General features: G+C 46.8%; 1 protein-coding gene across 5 annotated transcripts in view; it reads left to right on the top strand.

The window, feature by feature from the left end:
- Positions 1-3,083: 3,083 nt before the first annotated feature.
- The window catches only part of ACSF2 (acyl-CoA synthetase family member 2), a 35,905-nt gene continuing 19,985 nt past the window's right edge, over positions 3,084-19,003 (top strand). For 3 of the 5 annotated variants that reach the window (XM_087440994.1, XM_087440992.1, XM_087440990.1), the window contains exon 1: positions 3,084-3,249. In XM_087440994.1, the coding sequence (XP_087297120.1) occupies positions 3,110-3,249 (140 nt within the window). In that variant the 5' untranslated portion in view covers positions 3,084-3,109. Of the gene's footprint in view, positions 3,250-4,017; positions 4,188-19,003 lie in introns of those variants that run through there. The other 2 variants (XM_087440993.1, XM_087440991.1) reach the window with 1 other exon arrangement.

Genomic DNA, 19,003 nt, shown 5'->3' with positions numbered 1-19,003 from the left:
TGGATTCCTCCCAGATCGGATTCCAAGGCTGACTGCAGGGCAATGTAAGCCCTTTGCACTCACTGTTTTACAGTGAAAACCTCACATAACATGCTGGTCTCTGTAACTGAACAATGGCACATTCAGGATGCTTCCCTCGGCCGGTAAATAAAACATTTTATTAAGATAAAGCTGGTACCCTGTCTTAGGAAAATCAGACTAGAAAAAGACTTTTTTAAAAAAAGCAGCAGTTCTCTGCCCCACCCTTCCTCCCAGTCCCATGCTCCAAAGAGAACCTTTTTTGTGTGTATGTGGCAAAATAGACATAAATAAAATTTACCGTTTTTACCATTTTTAAGTGTACAGTTCAGTAGCATTAAGTATCTTCACAATATTGTGCAACAATCACCACCCTCCATCTCCAGAACTTTTTCACCTTCCCAAACCGAAACTCTGTACCCAAACAAAAACAACTGCCAGTTCCCCTTCCCCCCAGCCCCTGGCAAACGCAATTCTACTTCCTGTCTCTAAGAATTTGACTACTCTAGGAACCTCAAATAAGTAGAATCATGCAGTATTTGTCCTTTTGTGTCTGGTTTATTTCACTACACATAATGTCTTCAAGGTCCATCCCTGTTGTTGCATGTGTCAGAATTTCCTTCTTTTATAAGGCTGAATAATATCCTATTGTATATGTAGAAATATACCACATTTTACTTATCCATTCATCCATCAATGGATATCTGGGTTGTTTCTGCCTTTTGGCTGTTGTGAATAACGCTGCTATGAACACTGGGGTATAAATGTCTGTTCAAGGCCCTACTTTGAATTCTTCGGGGTACATACCCAGAAGTGGAATTGCTGAAATCATGTGGTAATTCTGTTTTTAATTTTTTTGAGGAACTGCCATACCGTTTTCCACAGTGGCTGTACCATTTTACATTCCAGTCAGCAATGCATCTTAGTTCCAATTTCTCCACATCCTTGCCAACAGTTGTTGTTTTCCGTTTTTTTGACAGTAACCATCCTAAGAGGTATGAAGTGGTATCTCATTGTGGTTTGCTTTGCATTTCCCTAATGACTAGCTATGTTGAGCATCTTTTCATGTGCTCATTGGCCATTCGCATATCTTCTTTGGAGAAATGTCTATTCAAGTCCAAAGCAAACCATTTTGAACTATTTTAACCATTTCTGTTTTATCTTCTTCTGTTATTTACCTCTAAACAATATACTTATTCATTGATTTGATTTTTTCTTGATTTTCTGTTTGATAGGTAAGGATTTGCACGCCCATCTCTTCTCCTCAAGTCCTCCTAATATAGTTTATTTTTATTTTTGTACATACACTCGTTGCTTTGTAACTTTAAATAACATACTCCTTTATTTCATGTTCCATCGTTGGTAGACAGGATCTCTTGACATCTCAATTTATAAGGTAAGAATATCTGCCTCCACTCCCCATCTCTTGCCTTCAACTACTGTCAGGTGTGACTTCCAACGTTCATAGTATTTACATTCTGTTCCCTACTTGCGATTAAGTCTTCTGGACTTTATTCATAGGTTGATGCTAAGAATTAAAAAAATCAATAAATGGTGTTTATATTTTAAGCCCATTTTTGAAGCAGAGAAGGGAAAGATATTGGCAAAAGGGAAGGACAAAGGGCTTTCTCAGGGTAGCCAATAGCATAAGCAAAAATCACAGGGACCACGTGCAGCACACAGCTCACGTGCTGAGCTCGGGCAGAAAGCACCCGGGGGAGCAGTGAGGAACTGAGCTGGCTGAAGGCAAAGGGAGGAAAGTTGCAGGCCCCAGATGGCCAATGTGTCCTGCTCCCTCTCCCTCAAAGCGGCCCCCAAGAATTCTGGTCAACATGATCTGCTACCCTGACTCAGGGACTCCCACCTGAGGTGTCTTCACTCCACTTTCTCGCAGCCCCCCTCCCCCTTCACAGAACCAGTGCCTACCAGGCCTTTGAAGGCTTTGTAGAGATGAAAAACAATTCCTCCTCCTAAAAATGGTTTGCAATACCTAACACAGAGGAAGGTCTCAGAGTGTAGACACAGGAGGAAGGAGAGGATGGAGAAAGAAACAATCACTGAAGGCTGGCCGAGTACCAGTTCTGTGCCACTGGACTCAATCCTCACCCCAACCCTCTGCATAAGGCTGGTATTATTATCCCCATTTTAAAGATGACGACTGAGGCTGGAGAGGCCTTGCCCAAAGCCACAGAGTATGGGCAGAGCCTTGGCCTGTGTTCGCTGTGCCCACCTTGACCTTGGGCGAGTAACTGAAACTCTCTAGGTCTCAGTTTCTTCATCCATAAAAACTGAGACACATTCCAAGGCATGCCCATCCCTTGCAGGGGGATTGTGAGGGCCAGAGACAGTGTCCTTGAAGAGCCTGACGTGGGAGATCATCCTGAAACTGGAGGCTGTGATTTCACGCCTGTGTGTCTGGGAAGTCAGGAAAGCCCCAAGTGTGGAGAGCCGAGGCTGGAACAAAATCCAAGGAGCAACTCGTCCCTCTCTTCTTCTAGGACTGACCTTCAAACTAGCACGTTATGTGGAGGGGCCCGTATCAATCTCCACCCCTCACTTCACAGGCCCAGAGAGGGGCAACGATTTACCCAGGGTTACCCAGCAAGGTGGTGGCAGAGCCTGCCAGGCAGGGCTGATACCTTGGACTTGGATATACCCCAGCGCCCCACATTCCTGGGCTAGGCTCGCAGAGTCAGTGAGTTAGTCTAACTCGGAAGGCATGCCCTCGCGAGCCCAGCTCCTCATAATCTCTCTGCTCCTTTGTCTTCTTTCTTGCCCTATCAGCACACAATTTGAAGTGTGGAAAGCCTCCCCAGGAGCCAGGGTTTCAGGGTGATCCGAACTCACTCTTAGGATCATAAAGAGGAGCAGCAGAGTCTCCTCATGACCTCAATTGAGCCCGAGTTCCCAGATAAAGGCAAAGTTCTTCTCAGGCCAGGCCCCACCCTTAGCCACCCCTTCTACCTAGCCCAGCCTACATCACCACCTCTGGGTCAGGAGAGGTGAGCTGCCAGGGCCTATCCCCCATTGGTCTCCCCCTCCTCCTCTGGACAAAGGGTCAAGACTAGAGTGAGACCATGTGATCTGGCACATGTGCCCAGTGCCACCTTTTCCTGCCAGGACCAGAGATGGGCAGTCAGTCATCCTGCAGCTCTGCCCAGGTCTTAGCACCTTAGGGACCATAAGGAGGGGCTGGAGTGAGAGTGACAAGGATGGTGCGCGGAGCCTCACGTAAGGTCGCTTTTTTCGCGTTCAGGGCAGCGCACGGGACCCGGCCCAGAGCTAGGGAGGGCAGATGCGGGATGAGAAACACAGGTTCTAATCCCTGGCGCCACCTTATGGTGCATGGCGGGTCAAGGCAGAGGCCCAGGGGGACTGATGGGAGGCTGCCGCGTGGGAGATAGGGGTACCTAACTGGCGTCCCTTCTCAAGCTGACGTCTGGCCGCAGCCGGGACTCGGCCTGCCCCCGCGGGCCCCGAGAAGGCTCCCCTGCTGCACCCTTTGTCCCGGCTGTCTCCCCACCCCCCACTCGCCGTCTGCTCCAGCTGGCAGTACTCAGGGGCGCTTAGCGCCGGCTCCCTTGGCCTCGGGCTCGCAACCCGGGGGGCCAGCAAGTGACTCGTGCGCTAAACCGGGCTCAGAGGTTGGACGCGTCTGGGCCTCGCCGCCCGCCCCGCATTCGCGCACCGCTAGCACCCCCTCTATGAAATCAACAAGCTCTTGCGCCCCCAAACCCAGGCTCCTGGTGGTTGGGAGGGGGACCTGCCTTGGACTGCGGCCGGAGCCTTCAGATCCCGTGGGAAACCAGGGCAATTCTACGAGGGTGGGAGGGGGAGGGCCGCGGGTCCGAGGGGAAGGTGGCCTGGCGCGGAGTCGCTTCCTCCACCCCTCACCCCGCCCCGCCCCGCCCCGCCGAGACCGAGTCCTCCGCACCCCATAGGCAGAGGCGACCCTCCCCGCCTCCCCGCCTGCTCCGCTCTCGCCCCGCCTCGGCTCACTTCAAAAGTTTATTCGGGCCAGGACGCGGGGCCTAGCGAGCCATGGCTGTCTGCGTCGGGATGCTGCGCCTCGGGAGGCTGTGCGCCGGGAGCCCGGGGGTGCTGGGGGCCCGGGCCGTCCTCTCCCGGGGTTGGCAGGAAGCGAGGTGGCAGGGCGTCCGTCCCCTCAGGTATGCGGCCCGGGGAAGAGAGAGGACGGGCCAGTTCCCCGAGGGGGGGTCTTGGGGGTCCTGCAGAGCTTCGCTGGGGGCCGATCCCTCTTGGGCTGGGAGGCCCGCGGCTGCCACACCTCTGGATGGCTCCCGCTGGGGAGTCGGTACCCCGCGTCTAGCACCTAGGCAACAGGAAATGCTGGCCTGGCCCGCACAGATTGGGGCTGCGGCTGGGGGCTGGCAGTGACCCTGCGCTGAGTGCGGGTTCTGGTCTAGGACTCTAGATTCTTCCCTTCATGGGAACACAGAGGGCCAGGAGTGTGGGCCTTTAGCAGTCTAGTTTGAGGGGGAGGGGCAGAGGCAAGGCCTGGGCTCTGTCCCCAGGACACTGCCTCTGAGCTGGATAAACTTCAGGGATGAACTTGGGGATCTTCAGCCCTGTCTTGCCCATTTCCAGGCCACTAAGCTCAGCAGTCTCCCCTCTCCTCACCAGCTGCTGACAAACACTGCTTTTGCTCCTTGCTACCTACTGGGCCTGTTTTCTTCTGTCCTCAGTGCAAAGGGTGGGATGGGGGCCGGCTGGCGGAGGATGCCTTCCCAGCAGCTTGGCTGCCTCTATAGCGGTATAATAAGTAAGGCTGCCTTCCTGTAAGTTTGCAAATATGAAAGTGTGTTGGTTGAGCAGGGCTGAACTCCCTCTGATGTTTTCAGTGGTGGTTGTTATCTTCAGCACCCAGCAGAGGGGAGGCCTGCGCACCACTGAGCCTGCCCTGACGCACAGCTGGGCCAGGTACTAAGTCTGGGGTCAGGACATGGTTTTTGGACACCAGGTGAGGTGTGGGCCTGGGCACGGAAAAGCGAGGAGAAGCCAAAGAGACTTCTCAAATGAGAAAACTGTTTGGTTAAAAAAAAATAATAAATTGGTTGTGGGGAGTTGGCGAGAGATGCAAACTCCTCTTTTGGCTAGAACTCCAAGATCGCGAAGTTTTGAACTTGCTGGTTCCTGAAAACTAGAAAGCATGCAATGCTTTAAGATTGCTGTGCCTAGTTTTCTGGGAAAATCCAATGGCTGAAGGCTGATCAGTAGATGGGATTCTGATGAAGAGAGCTGGGTTCTCTTCTAGCTCTGTCACTTGCTACTTCCCAGTGCCTCCTAGGCAAGCTCCGCCATTGCTACCCCCTAGCCTCCAAGCCCTACCTCTGGACTCCTGGAGGCCCCCTTAGACTGTGAGGGCTCTAAGGAAAGTTACCCCCAAAAGTGTACATGTTTCATGATGCTAAATCTGGCTACCTCTGGCCACATGGCAACATGCCTGAACTTTGACTTCTTTGTGTAGAAACAAAACAGGTTCCTTACCTGCTACAGGCCTGCAACCTCATAATAGGGGCAGCAGGCTTCAGAGAAAGTCTGGCTCTGTGTCAGGAAGAGATCCATATGTCCAGAGAGATAAGATTTCCTGAGCATTTGGCGTAATTCCTTCCATTTCTTGTGCTTGAACCGTTACCTGCTGACTATGGTAGTTTGGCCTCATGTCGCTCCTACTTTCCCCTTCAGAAACCCTCAAGAATCTCAAGCATTCAACAGACATTCCCCAGAACATATGTCGTGTCAAGCACCTGGTGGGTGCTGTGGTTATAGAAGCCATAGAACCCAGTCCTCCAGGACTTTGTAGTCTAGTGGGGAAAAGATGAGTCAAGGTGGTCGCTACTCAGTGTTCCAAGTGCTATGGTGTGGAAAGCTCCTGGACTTCTGTCCTCTGCTCTTTCTGATCTGGTCACATATAGCCTGCTTTCCTGCTGCCCAACACCCCAGGCCTGTTATTTGTCAGATCCCCAGTTTTGCCTGTTAGGAAAGAGCAAGAACTTTGAAGCCAGACTGCCTTGGGTCACAGCCCTGGCTCCTCCAGCTACTCGATGCATGACCTTAAGTACCTTACCTTGCCTCTGAGCCTGGTGAGTGTCACTAATGCTACCTGCTTGCTAGATTGACAGAGGCTTGTTCTTCTCGGCCTTTCCTTTTGGGCAGGACTGTTCCCTGAGAACCTTCAAATGGTGTCTGGGTAGGACTTACTGCTGATCTGAAAGTGGGAGAGGATCCTCTCCTCAGTGGCCTCTTTCTTGCACCTGGTTCTCTATCTTGGCCAGTTGCCAAGATGGTAGCCTCTGCCCAGCCATAAGTCCAGTCCTTTGATCTGCTGGACACTCCCCTCTCCATCAAAGTCACGGCTGTCCAGAGCCTTTTTCCCCAGAAGGAAAGAAGCTGTCCGTTGCTCTCCAGGTGTCCTGAACCACCAACTCCTTCCCCTTGGCCACACTTCCCTTTCCCCAAGGAAGGTGGATGGGCTAGTCTGGGGCTTCAGGGAGCCTTGGAGTGGGGAATCCAATGCTGACTCCTTGATGAACCTGAGATGAGCAGGCTTCCTCCAGACCTCTAAAGCTGGCCTGGGACTGCCTGCGAGGCAGCTACATCCAGGGTGTTGGGAGCACTTGAAGCTGTGAAAGACAGAGAGAACAGTGGCTTAAGCCCCTCAGAATTGGATGTGATGCTCAGAGCTGGGGATCCAGTGACTAGATGCTGATGGTGGGGGCTGAGGGGTGAGTGGGCTTTATGGACCACCCTCCAGGGGGATGGCTGTAATCAGGTGGGACCAGTATCGGAAACTCTAAAATGGTGTCTCTATATGTGAAGATTGTATTAAGCCAGGAAGTATTTTGGGTGGAAACTAATCAACAAAAAATAGACTCTTCCTTTAATCCCCCAAAGATGATTAATAAGTGATTTGGTAATGATATCCCTACACATTACATGGAGGATCCTCCAGTCTAAACGTAACACTAGAAAATAAACCATAAACTTGGACGTTGTATTCAGTGAATGGTACAAATTGGTATTAGTTACCTTTCCTGCCTTGCACATAATAGGCGTGCAATCTACTGTGGAGGGTGCAGTGGGGGATACAAAGATGGATGAATTTGTTTTCACTGAGTTCTTTGCCTAAAAAGGATCTACAGGGGAAGACTGTAGACTCACCAATTCAAAGCAGAAAGGGTGTTGTACCGTGGAGAATGTGAATCAAAGCAGGGAAGAATCTGATTGGTGGGAGTGGGATTAGAGAAGACTCCCTGAAGAGGCTGGGGTTTGAGCCTGATCTGAAGTATGAAGCCTATATTTGTACAAAATCTTGCTTGTGCTTGAATTCTTTTGAACCCTTTAGGATGGTATGAAGCCCTCCTAATCTCCCCCATTATTTTATTTATTCAGTCTGTAGACAAAAACTTTGGAGCCAGACAGTCTGGGTTCAAATGAACCACTTTTTAGCTAATAGCTTTGGGACTAAGTTGAACTTGACTTTTCTCATGTGTAAATTGTGTTGTGAGGGTTGTTAAAGGAGGTCACACAAGAAAATTCTTAACCCACAGCCTGATGCCCAGGAAATTTTCAACCCATTTTAATAATGAGCTATTATGTGAGTAGTGCTTGTGTAACAATGGCTTTGCACATTCCTGCCGTGACCCCAAGCCCTACATTTTAGTAGCCTTGTCTGGAGAGTAGGAGGGAGACAGTTCCAGCAGGGGCAATTGCCTGAACTCAGCTGGGCCTGGAGGTATCGACAGGCCTGTGCTTATACTGACTGTTGACATAAAGGGCTGCTTTTTTTTTTTTTTTTTTTTTTGCTGATCGTATAGTGAACGAACCAAAGTACAGCATGTAATTTCATCTCTTAAGTGGGCCTTGCTAGAGGAGTGTCCTGATAAATGACAGGTACCAACAATTCTGCCAGGTGCCTCTCCCTTGGGAAATAAACAGGTTATGTTTCTAGCTTAGGAATCATGTTTTGTGAATCTCGTTGGCATGAGTGTGTTTCTCCATTTGGGAGTCAGATGACAGGAAAGCTAGTCCCAGCCCTACCACTTCTAACTCAGTAGGGCTTTAGGGTAAGTCATTCAACCTCTCTGGACCTTGGTTTCTTTGTAGAATAGGCCACTCCGCTGAGAAGCACTCTGCATTTCTGTAGACATTCTGTGATTCCTAAGGAGGCTGGGTTTTGAGCCTGATTCCTGAATCCCAGAGGGCTGTGGTTGAAGGATGAGGCCTTCATACTTATATGGAGTCTGACTGTACTTGAACATTTATTAACTCCTCCTAACCTTCCCACACTCTGTCTTCTCTCTAGTCCTCTGTGAGTAAACAGAGAACATCGAGGGTTTTGACCCTCAGGCGCAAGTGCTCAGAATCACCCTCTACCCCTGACTCCTGTGTGCTTTCCCCAGGGGCTCAAGTGGCCCAAGGGAAAACCTGCAGCATGGATGCCTGCCAACCCCAAGTATTTCATGCTTTCAGAAATGTCCTCTGTCTTCTAGAGTTTGCTAGACTCAAATAATTATTTCTTGCATACTTTCTCTACATACACACAAACACGCATACACCAGTGGTTTTGAGATGCTAAAAATGGAAGCTTCCACCAATATAGAGTATCTTGCTTGAATCTTTATTGTAGCTCTCCCCACTGGGGAGCTCTTTGTCGTTGTGTCCTTTTTAGGTTGTAGACTCCTTCAGGAAGGTTATGTTGCATGGTGGAAAGATCATGGGGCTTAATGGTATAATTACATATACTAAAATGCACAAATCTTGAGCCAGCCCTGATGGCCTAGTGGTTAAAGGTTGGCGTGCTCTGCTTCGGCAGCCCGGGTTTGGTTCCCGGGCGTGGAACCACGCCACTCATCTGTCAGTAGCCGTGCTGTGGTGGTGGCTCACATGGAAGAACCAGAAGGACTTACAACTAGAGTATACAACTATGTACTGGGGCTTTGGGGAGGAAAAATAAAAGAGAGAGATGAAGATTGGCAACAGATGTTAGCTCAGGGCAAATCTTTCCCACGGAAAAAAAGCACCTAATTATCTCTTAAAAAAAATAAATAAAAAATGCACAAATCTTAAGTCTATAGTTTGATAAATTTTAACAAATATATACAGCCCGTTACTCAACATCTCAACAGATAGAACTTGTCCATCACTCTAAACAGCGCTGTTCAATAGAAATATAATGTGAGCCACATATGTAATTTTAAGTTTTCTAGTAGTCATATTAAAAAAATAACAAGAAACAGACGACAATGATTTTAATGATATATTTTCTTTAACTTAGTATAGCCAAATATCATTTCAGCATGTGATCAATCTTATAAAAGTTGTTCATGAGATATTTTACATTTTTTTTTCTTAAAGTCTTCCAAAGCTGGTACGTATTTAACACTTACAGAACACTCAATTCAGACTAGCCATATTACAATTGTTCTACAGCCACACATGACTAGTGGATACCGTATTGACAGCATAGCTCTAGAAATTTCTCTCATGACTCTTTCCAGTCAGTTCCCTTCCCCAACCAGAGGCTACCACTATTCTGATTTCTAATCTCCATAGGTTAATTTTGCCTCTTCTTGAATCTTAGATTATATACTTTTGTGTCTGGCTTCTTTTGCTCAAAAACCAAGGGATGCTTTGGGAGGCACGACTCATTAACTCTGACAAGAATTCGTGAAAGTGTGTGTTATACGTTAAACAGTATAGCTTTCCTTGATAACCATGGGGAAAAGGACGTGATCCTCCTGTCCAATATTTCACCTCTTGGATGTGGCAGCAGAAAGGCAAGCTGAGAAGTGGGGGCCGAGAGTAGATCTTACAAATGTGTCAAGGGGCCATCCCAGCAGAGAGCGGTGGGGACAGTGTGGCTTCAAGGCCTGCTGAACTGGGCAGCCTGGTTACACCTTGTGGTTCCTAATATTATATAATCTAAGGCCTTTTTTTTTTTTTTTTTTGGTGAGGAAGTTTAGCCCTGAGCTAACATCCATTGCCAATCCTCCTCTTTTTTCTTTTTGCTGAGGAAGATTCGTCCTAGGCTAACATCTGTGTCCATCTTCCTCTACTTTATATGTGGGACACCTGCCACAGCATGGCTTGATAAGTGGTGTGTAGGTCCGTGCCCAGGATCCAAACCTGTGAACCCTGGGCTGCCGAAGCAGAGTGCGTGAACTTAACCACTACGCCACCAGACTGGCCCTAATAATTTTTTTTTTTTTTTTTTGGTGAGGAAGATTAGCACTGAGCTAACATCTGTTGCCAATCCTCCTCTTTTTGCTGAGGAAGATTGGCCCTGGGCTAACATCCATGCCCATCTTCCTCTACTTTATAGGTGGGATGCCTGCCACAGCATGGCTCGATAAGCAGTGCGTAGGTCTGCGCCCGGGATCTGAACCTGCCAACCCCAGGCCCCTGAAGTGGAGCACGCGAACTTAACCACTACACCACCAGGCCGGCCCCTCTAAGGACATTTTTTGTAACTAAACTTTTCATTTTCAATTGTACATTCACATGCAGTTTTAAGAAATAACACAACGAGATCCCATATATCCTTTATCCAGTTTCTCCTAATGGTAACATCTTGCAAAACTGTAGTACAGTGTCACAACCAGGATATTGACATTGATACAATCAAAATACAGAACATTCCCATCACCCCAAGGATCCTTCAAGTTTCCCTTTCATAGCCACACCCATTTTTCTCCTACCTCCACCTCCTCCTTAACCTCTAGCAATCGGTAATCTGTTCTCTATTTATATGATTTTGTAATTTCAAGATGTAATGTAAATAGAGTCAAACAGTATGCAACCTTTTGGGACTGGTTTTTTTCCCTCAACATAATTCTCTGGAGATTCATGCAGGTTGTTTTGTGTATCAACAGTTCCATTTTTTAATTGCTAAATATTATAGTATAAGATGAGTCATATCCTTGATGTGGATATACAGTTGGTTTAACCATTCACCCACAGAAGTTGGGTTGTTTCCAGTTTTTTCAAATAAGACTGCTATAAGCATTCGTGTATAGGTTTTTGTGTGAAGATAGGTCTTGATTTCTCCGGAAACATAATTCTTCATTTCTCTGGGATAGTTGCCCAGACGTGCAATTGCTGGCTCATATGGTAGTTTCACGTTTAGTTAAAGAAACTGCCTGTTTTCCAGAATGACTTTACCTTTTCATATTCCCACCACCAATGTATGAGTGATCCAGCATTTTTGCCAGCATTGGGTATTGTCACCATTTTTTATTTTTGCCTTTCTGATAGGTGTATAGTGATATCTTACTGTGGTTTTAATATGCATTTCCCTAATGGCTAATGATGTTGCTATCTTTTCTCATGCTTATTTGCCATCTGTATATCTTCTTCAGTGAAACATCTCTTCATGTCTTTTGCCCATTTTCTAGTTGGGCTGTTTGTTTTTTTACTGTTGAGTTTTCAGTGTTCTTCGTGTATGCCAGATACCAGTCCTTTATCAGATATGTGATTTGCAAATATTTTCTCCCATTCTATAGCTTATCCTCTTAACAAGGTCTTTCACAGAGGAAAAATTTGCAATTTTGATGAGGTCCAGTTTATCAAGTTTATGGATCATGCTTGTAGTATTACATCTAACACCCTAGATCCTAAAGATTTTCTCTCATGTTTTTTTTTAGTGTTTTTTAGTTTTATGTTTTACATGTAAGATCTGTGATTTTGAGTTACTTTATTTTTCTAAGAGACTTAGGTCAAAATTCTTTTTTTTTTGGCTGAGGACCTTTTTCAACATCATAGTCTTGTGCTCTTGGTGGCCACTGTTCATTAAAATGGCCATCAGGGGCTGGCCCGGTGGCATAGTGGTTAAGTTCATGCGCTCTTCTTCAGTGGCCCAGGGTTCACAGGTTCAGATCCCAGGCGTGGACCTACACACCACTTATCAAGCCATGCGGTGGCAGGTGTCACACATATAAAATAGAGGAAGATGGGCACAGATGTTAGCCCAGGGCCAATCTTCCTCAGAAAAAAAAAAAGCCATCAATTAAGAAAATGACCATTTGGTAGTGCTCTTCTTTGGATTTTATTTGTCACAACAGCACCTTCATTTTCTTGAACAATAGTTGTGTGTTGTAGCTGGTATAAATGTGTCACCGATCTGTGCAGGTACATAAAAATTATGACTTTATTTCAGGATAAAATGACTACTACAGGTTCTAAGTTGTCCCTTCCTGCCCAAGAATCTACCATCTCTACTCCCATATCAGGGCCTGCTCCCGGTTGACCACCAGCCTAGTATCTTTGTGTGAATTAGGGAAAGGAGCTCCCCGCCCCGAGAGGATGCAGCCCCACGGTGTGTGGATTGGTGAGTGATGCACAGGCTGGAAGAATGGAATGTTGGATAATGAATCTTGGGGTGATGTGTAAGGGAGATGCACGAGGAGAGCCTGCCTCTCATCTGCCATGAGCTAGGAGATTCATTGGCACATTTAACTAGAACTGTCTCTCACACAAGAGTGAACGTGTTGACTGAGGACTGAGGCTTGCCTATGAGCACAGCACGTGAACTTCATGGACAGACTGGGGCTCTTCCTCATTGGATAAATGTTAGTCTTGCCCTGGCACTTCACATGACAGGTCCTGTGGGTCTCATTCTGTCCATGCCAGGAAGTTGCTCCACCTTTTAAATATTTTAGGTACCCTTCTTAGGAGATCATCAGGCCTCTTGTATTTTTCCTCTTAAAATTTCATATGGGGGGCCAGCCCCGTGGCCTAGTGGTTAAGTTCAGTGCGCTCTGCTTTGGCAACCTGGGTTCAGTTCCTGGGCATGGACCTACACCACTCATCAGTGGCCATGCTGTGGGCGGTGACACACATACAAAATAGAGGCAGATTGGCGCAGATGTTAGCTCAGGGCAAATCTTCCTCAGCAGGGCCGGCCCCATGGCGTAGCAGTTAAGTGTGAGCACTCTGCTGCTGGTGGTCCAGATTTAGATCCCAGGCACGCACCAACGCACTGCTTGTCAGGCTATGCTGTGGCGGCATCCCATCTAAAGTGGAGGAAGATGGGCACGGATGTTAGCCCAGGGCCAGTCTTCCTCAGCAAAAAGAGGAGGATTGGCAGATGTTAGCTCAGGGCTGATCTTCCTCACGTGAAAAAAAAAAATCTTCCTCAGCAAAAAAAAAAAATTCGTATGGAAAATAATTTTAAACACAATCCCATGATAAAATAACAAACACCTGTGTACCTACTACTCCAAATTAAAATATAGCCATACTTGATACAGAAAATTATCAATAAAAGAAATAAAACATTATGGATCAAGTTGAAGTCCCTTTTATATCTCTCCTCTAACCCATCCCTCACCAGAGAGAGCTACTGTTGTAAATTTAATGTATATTGTGTCAGAGCATATTTTTTGCTTTTTTTTTTTTGCTGAGGAAGATTGTCCCTGGGCTAACATCTGTGCCCATCTTCCTCTACACATGGCTTGATAAGTGGTGTGTAGGTCCACGCCTGGGATCCGGAACTGCAAACCCTGGGCCGCTGAAGCGGAGAGCGCGAACTTAACCGCTACGCCACCAGGCCAGCCTCATATTTTTTGCTTTTAATATGTCTCTGGATCCATAAACAGTATATTGTATCATTTGCAAAGCACTTAGAATCATGTCATGCAAGTAATAAGTGCTCTTAGTTTTCCTATTTTTTGTATCCATAAAGATACTTACTATGATTTCCTAATTTTAGCAAAAATAGTATCCTAGTGCCCTTCTTTTTTCACTCAACAGTATGTTTTTGAGATCTATTTGCACTGACACCTATAGAGCTAGATTATTTGTTTAACCTTCTGTATAGTAGTCCTTTGTATGACTGGGTCTCTGGCAGTGCAAGTGCTATGTTAAGGGGTTGACATTTTCAGCTTTTCTAGAAATTGCCCTAGAGGGGCTGTGCCGCTCTAACTCCCAGTAACATCCAAGTCACTGTTTCCCCACATCCTCGCGTGTACTTAGTATTGCTGAACCATAAATGTTTGCCACTCTGGTGGGGGTAAAAAGGTATCTCATTGTGGTTTGAACTTATATTTCCCTGATTACCAGTAAGATTGGGCATCTTTTGAAACATCTTCTGTGAGTATTCTGTTCATATTCTGTGCCCATTTATTGTGTTAGATTATTTGTCCTTATTAATTTGTGGGTTTGTTTTTTTTAAATACAGGCTAAATACTAATGCTTGGTCTCTTTTTTTTTTTAATTTTTATTTATTTATTTTTCCCCCAAAGCCCCAGTAGATAGTTGTATGTCATAGCTGCACATCCTTCTAGTTGCTGTATGTGGGACGCGGCCTCAGCATGGCCGGAGAAGCGGTGCATCGGTGCACACCCGGGATCTGAACCCCGGGCCGCCAGTAGCGGAGCGCACACTTAATCACTAAGCCACCGGGCCGGCCCCTTGGTCTCTTATATAGAAAATAAAATTTGTAAACCCTGGCAGTTGCTTGTCCTTTAGCTTTGTTGGTGATTTATCTTTTTCTTAGGGCCTGGGGAGCATCCTGGCATCCACTGGCTGTAGCGGGAGGGGCAGAGGCCAATTCATGACTTAGAACAAAAGCAGGCTGTTGCTTCCAATTTCCTTTCTAAAGCCTTCTTGCTGGTGGCTGGCATGGCACCACAGGGGAGCTGTGGTTAGCCTCAGCATGGGACATGTTCCTGCAGTTCTATGGGGCCCTCACATCTAGTCATCCTCCCTGCCTGGTGGCTTCTGAAAGGATTAAGAGGCCTTGCCCAGGACCTGGAGAATTTCAGTCTCCAGCAGAGGCAGAGCTCACCCTCAAGCCTCTGGCCCAGGTCCCAGGCACCTTCACCCAGCAGGTAGTATGTAACAGGTAGCTAAACAAACAGCTTCCCCTCCAGGTAGATCCTGCAGACCTGTTTACTCAGCGTTGAGGTCTCCCTACCTCCCATCAATGGCTCCTCCAGGCCCAGCTCTGCCTGTCGTCTCAGCCTGACCTTGGTGCCTAGAGCAGCCTCTAGCCCTGACTTTAGTCACCAGACCTGGAATGTCACAAAATTTTCCACAGGAACCAGCCAGCCCACGTTTGCTGTATAGGTCCTGCTGCAAGGCTAGTCTTCCAGGACGGGGCCCAACGCTGGGGCACAAGGCTTTCCAGGTTGGTGTGACCAGAAGGCTGTGCAGTTAGGGTACAAAGCCATTGTGGTTGGTGCCAGGAGAGGTGAGCTGGAACCATGAGAATAGGACAGTGATATCAGAGGCAGCAAAGAAGATGAATCGGATACCACAAGTAAATCCCTGAAGAGAGCCAGCGTGTGCTTGAGGACGAGAGGTGGGGGGCCGAGTGAGGGTGGCTCTCGGTGGGCCCATGGCACTCAGAGGGCCCTTCAGCCTCAGGTTTGCTGCTCCAGCCTCCGCAGGACTCCCAAGGGAGGTTATGGACAGGTTGCAGTGTAAAGAGCAGTGCACGCAGGCAGGGGTCCAGGGTTGCCACTCACCAGATTGGGAACCTTAAGAAAACGAACCTCTTGGGGCCGGCCCTGGGGCATAGCGGTTAAGTGCGCGCTCCGCTGCTGGTGGCCCAGGTTCGGATCCTGGGCGCGCACCGACACACCGCTTGTCAAGCCATGCTGTGGCGGTGTCCCATATAAAGCGGAGGAAGATGGGCACAGGTGTTAGCCCAGGGCCAGTCTTCCTCAGCAAAAACAGGAGGATTGGCACCTGATGTTAGCTCAAGGCTGATCTTCCTCACACACACACAAAAGAGAAAACTAACCTCTTCCTTCTTCATCCATGAGAAGGAATAATCCTTTTCATAGATGGTCCAAGACTAAGTGAGGATCATATGACATACACGTGGAAGCCCTTTTTAAGCCATAAGGCTCTACAAAGACTCATTTTTTATTGTATTGAGACCTTGGAAGTGCGAGTCCTGGGTTTGAATCCCAGCTTAGCCACTTACCTGCATTTCTTTGAGCCTCATTCCCTCATCTGTAAAGTGGGTGTGCATCCTGGTCAGGAAGTGATTATGAAGATCACAAGAGATCATGTGTATGGAATGTTTAGAAGAGAGCTGGCGTGAGGATACACCAATGAATGTCAGTTCACATTATCCTGAAATGTGCTTTTTCACCTAAAATATATTAGACATTTTCCATATCATTAAAAATATAGAGTGTCTTCATTTTTTTTAATGGCATAGTGTTCCATTGAATAGATGCCCCACAATTGAGTTATCTAATCCTTTACTTATAGAAATAAAGTTTTTTTCTCAATTCTTTGCTAAGCAGCAATGTTCTTATTCGTACCTTGGGCATTTGTTAGTTTTTTTGTTTCTCATTTTTTAGGATAGATTCCTTTTTTTTTTTTTTAAGATTTTATTTATTTTTTGCCCCCAAAGCCCCAGTAGATAGTTGTATGTCACAGCTGCACATCCTTCTAGTTGCTGTATGTGGGACTCGGCCTCAGGCTGGACAGAGAAGTGGTGCCTCGACGCGCACCCGGGATCCGAACCCGGGCCGCCAGCATCGCAGCGCGTGCACTTAACCACCAAGCCACAGGGCCGGCCCTAGGATAGATTCCTAAAAGTAGAATTGCTGGTTAAAACGTATGCATATTCAAACATTAATAGATGTTACTAAATCAGAAGGGATCCAGATTTGGGGGTTCTGAAGCTTATACAATTTGGGACACCCTCTTTATAAAAAAGAATACAAAATTATAAATACCAAACAGCACAAATTGAATATTAATTTAGAGTAAGAAAATAATTTGCTACAAATTGCTGGGGCTTTGAAGATTCAGTTCCTTTTCTTACGAGATTTCTTGGGCATTTTGCCATAAATGCTGACGTATACATGCTTCTTTTTGGTTTTGTGTGTGTGTGAGGTAGAGCAGCCCTGAGCTAACATCTGTTGCCAATCCTCCTCTTTTTGCTGAGGAAGATTGGCCCTGGGATAACAGCCGTGCCCATCTCCTCTACTTTATATGGGACCTCGCCACAGCATGGCTTGACAAGCGGTGTGTTGGTCCACGCCGGGGATTCGAACCTGTGAGTCCCAGGCTGCCGAAGCGGAGCGCACGATCTTAACCACTTCGCCACCAGGCCAGCCCCTATAAATGCTTCTTGATTTGCAATCAGCCTCCTGTCTCCAATTCCCAGGAACTCCCAGAACTAGGGTGGGGTGAGGGGTATGGAAGCATAAGCTTCAGAGGTTTCCTGACTTCTGTACTTAATATCCTCTAAAAATCTTGCACCAATTTACACTCTGGCCCATTTCTCCACATCCTTGCCAACTTTCTGTATTATCGATCGTTGTTTTTATGTTGAAATTAATAGCCATTTTATTAATCCTCTCTGGCTGGGGGGCTTTAGGCAATATTGAGGGCAGCCTTATAATCCAGGTGCTCTCTGCTGAATCCTCCTTCCTCCTTATTCTACGATAAGCTCTCTTACTGATTGCACAAAGCCAAGGATACCACAAACTCGTTGTACTGGCAAGGATGAACTCTGATTTAACTGGAACTGCTTCCTAGTATTGCCTATGAGTACTTTTTTTTTTTTTTGTGACGAAGATCAGCCCTAAGCTAACATCCGTGCTAATCCTCCTCTTTTTGCTGAGGAAGACAGGCTCTGCGCTAACATCTATGCCTATGAGTACTCTTTGACAAGAATACCTGTCATGGAATTTGAAATTAGCTGTGGACTCCTCTAGAAAGACAGCAATCTTTGGTTTGGGCAGAAGATTACTGATTTGTTATATTTTCCCTTGTAGTGACTTTTCATTTATTACAGTATTAGACAGATTTAATTACTTCCAATATATATAGGATTTTTGGAATAACAGCTATGTGGCCCAGTGGCATAATAAACCAGAAGAATGACCGAAAAGATTGAGTTGGAAATATCAGCTGCTAAGGAGTCAGAGAGGAGGTCTCCTCCACCCCTACCCTTTCTCTCTCTGCAGATGCACACACACACACTTTTTTGCCACCATTTGAAAATAAATTTCAGACATCATAATATCAATGTTTTCCATCTTTGCTGATCTTCCAGGGACCAAATACCTCCTGGTTGTTTTTTTTTGTTTGTTTGTTTGTTTTTAGATATCTTTTTTATTTATTTATTTTTTCCCCCAAAGCCCCAGTAGATAGTTGTATGTCATAGCTGCACATCCTTCTACTTGCTGTATGTGGGACGCGGCCTCAGCATGGCCGGAGAAGCTGTGCGTCAGTGCGCACCCGGGATCCGAACCCAGGTCGCCAGCATTGGAGCCCGCGCACTCAACCGCTAAGCCACGGGGCCGGCCCAAAGGAAATCATTATCTTTTTTTTTTTTTTTTGTGAGGAAGATCAGCCCTGAGCTAACATCCATGTCAATCCTCCTCTTTTTTGCTGAGGAAGACTGGCCCTGGGCTAACATCCATGCCCATCTTCCTCCACTTTATATGGGACGCCGCCACAGCATGGCTTGACAAGCGGTACGTCGGTGCGCGCCCGGGATCCAAACCCGGGCCGCCAGCAGCGGAGCGCGAGCACTTAACCACTATGCCACGGGGCCGGCCCCCCTCCTGGTTGTTTTGCTTTGATTTGTGACATGGACCTCTTTTCCTGTGCTACTGGTCATTTATCTTCCTTCTGTGACTTTGGGGCAGATTTGGTTATTAGTGTTTTATGTGTCAGCGTCACTTGGTCTGTTTCACTGGAAAGCTGTTTGTGATCAAATGACAAAGCCATTTTAATCAATTTTTATTGCAATATCTTGAACAAGTTGCTTAACGTCTCTGTCTCAATTTTCTCCGTTTGTAAGACAGGGATAAAAGCGTTCAGGATGATTTGCCTGAGAAAAGCTGCATGACAGCATTACAGAGGAGGTGCTCAATGTTCCCTTTCTTTCTTCAGTTCACATACCCTGCGGGAGACTTACCCATCTCTGCTCTTCCCCAGTGAAAGGGCCCATCTTTTTCATAAACCAGAATCATGACACTCTCAA

Source organism: Ceratotherium simum, chromosome 16 (assembly GCF_057802395.1).
Source record: "Ceratotherium simum simum isolate JZ-2026a chromosome 16, ASM5780239v1, whole genome shotgun sequence".
Taxonomy (NCBI): domain Eukaryota; kingdom Metazoa; phylum Chordata; class Mammalia; order Perissodactyla; family Rhinocerotidae; genus Ceratotherium; species Ceratotherium simum.
This window is presented reverse-complemented; position numbering and strand designations above follow the sequence as displayed.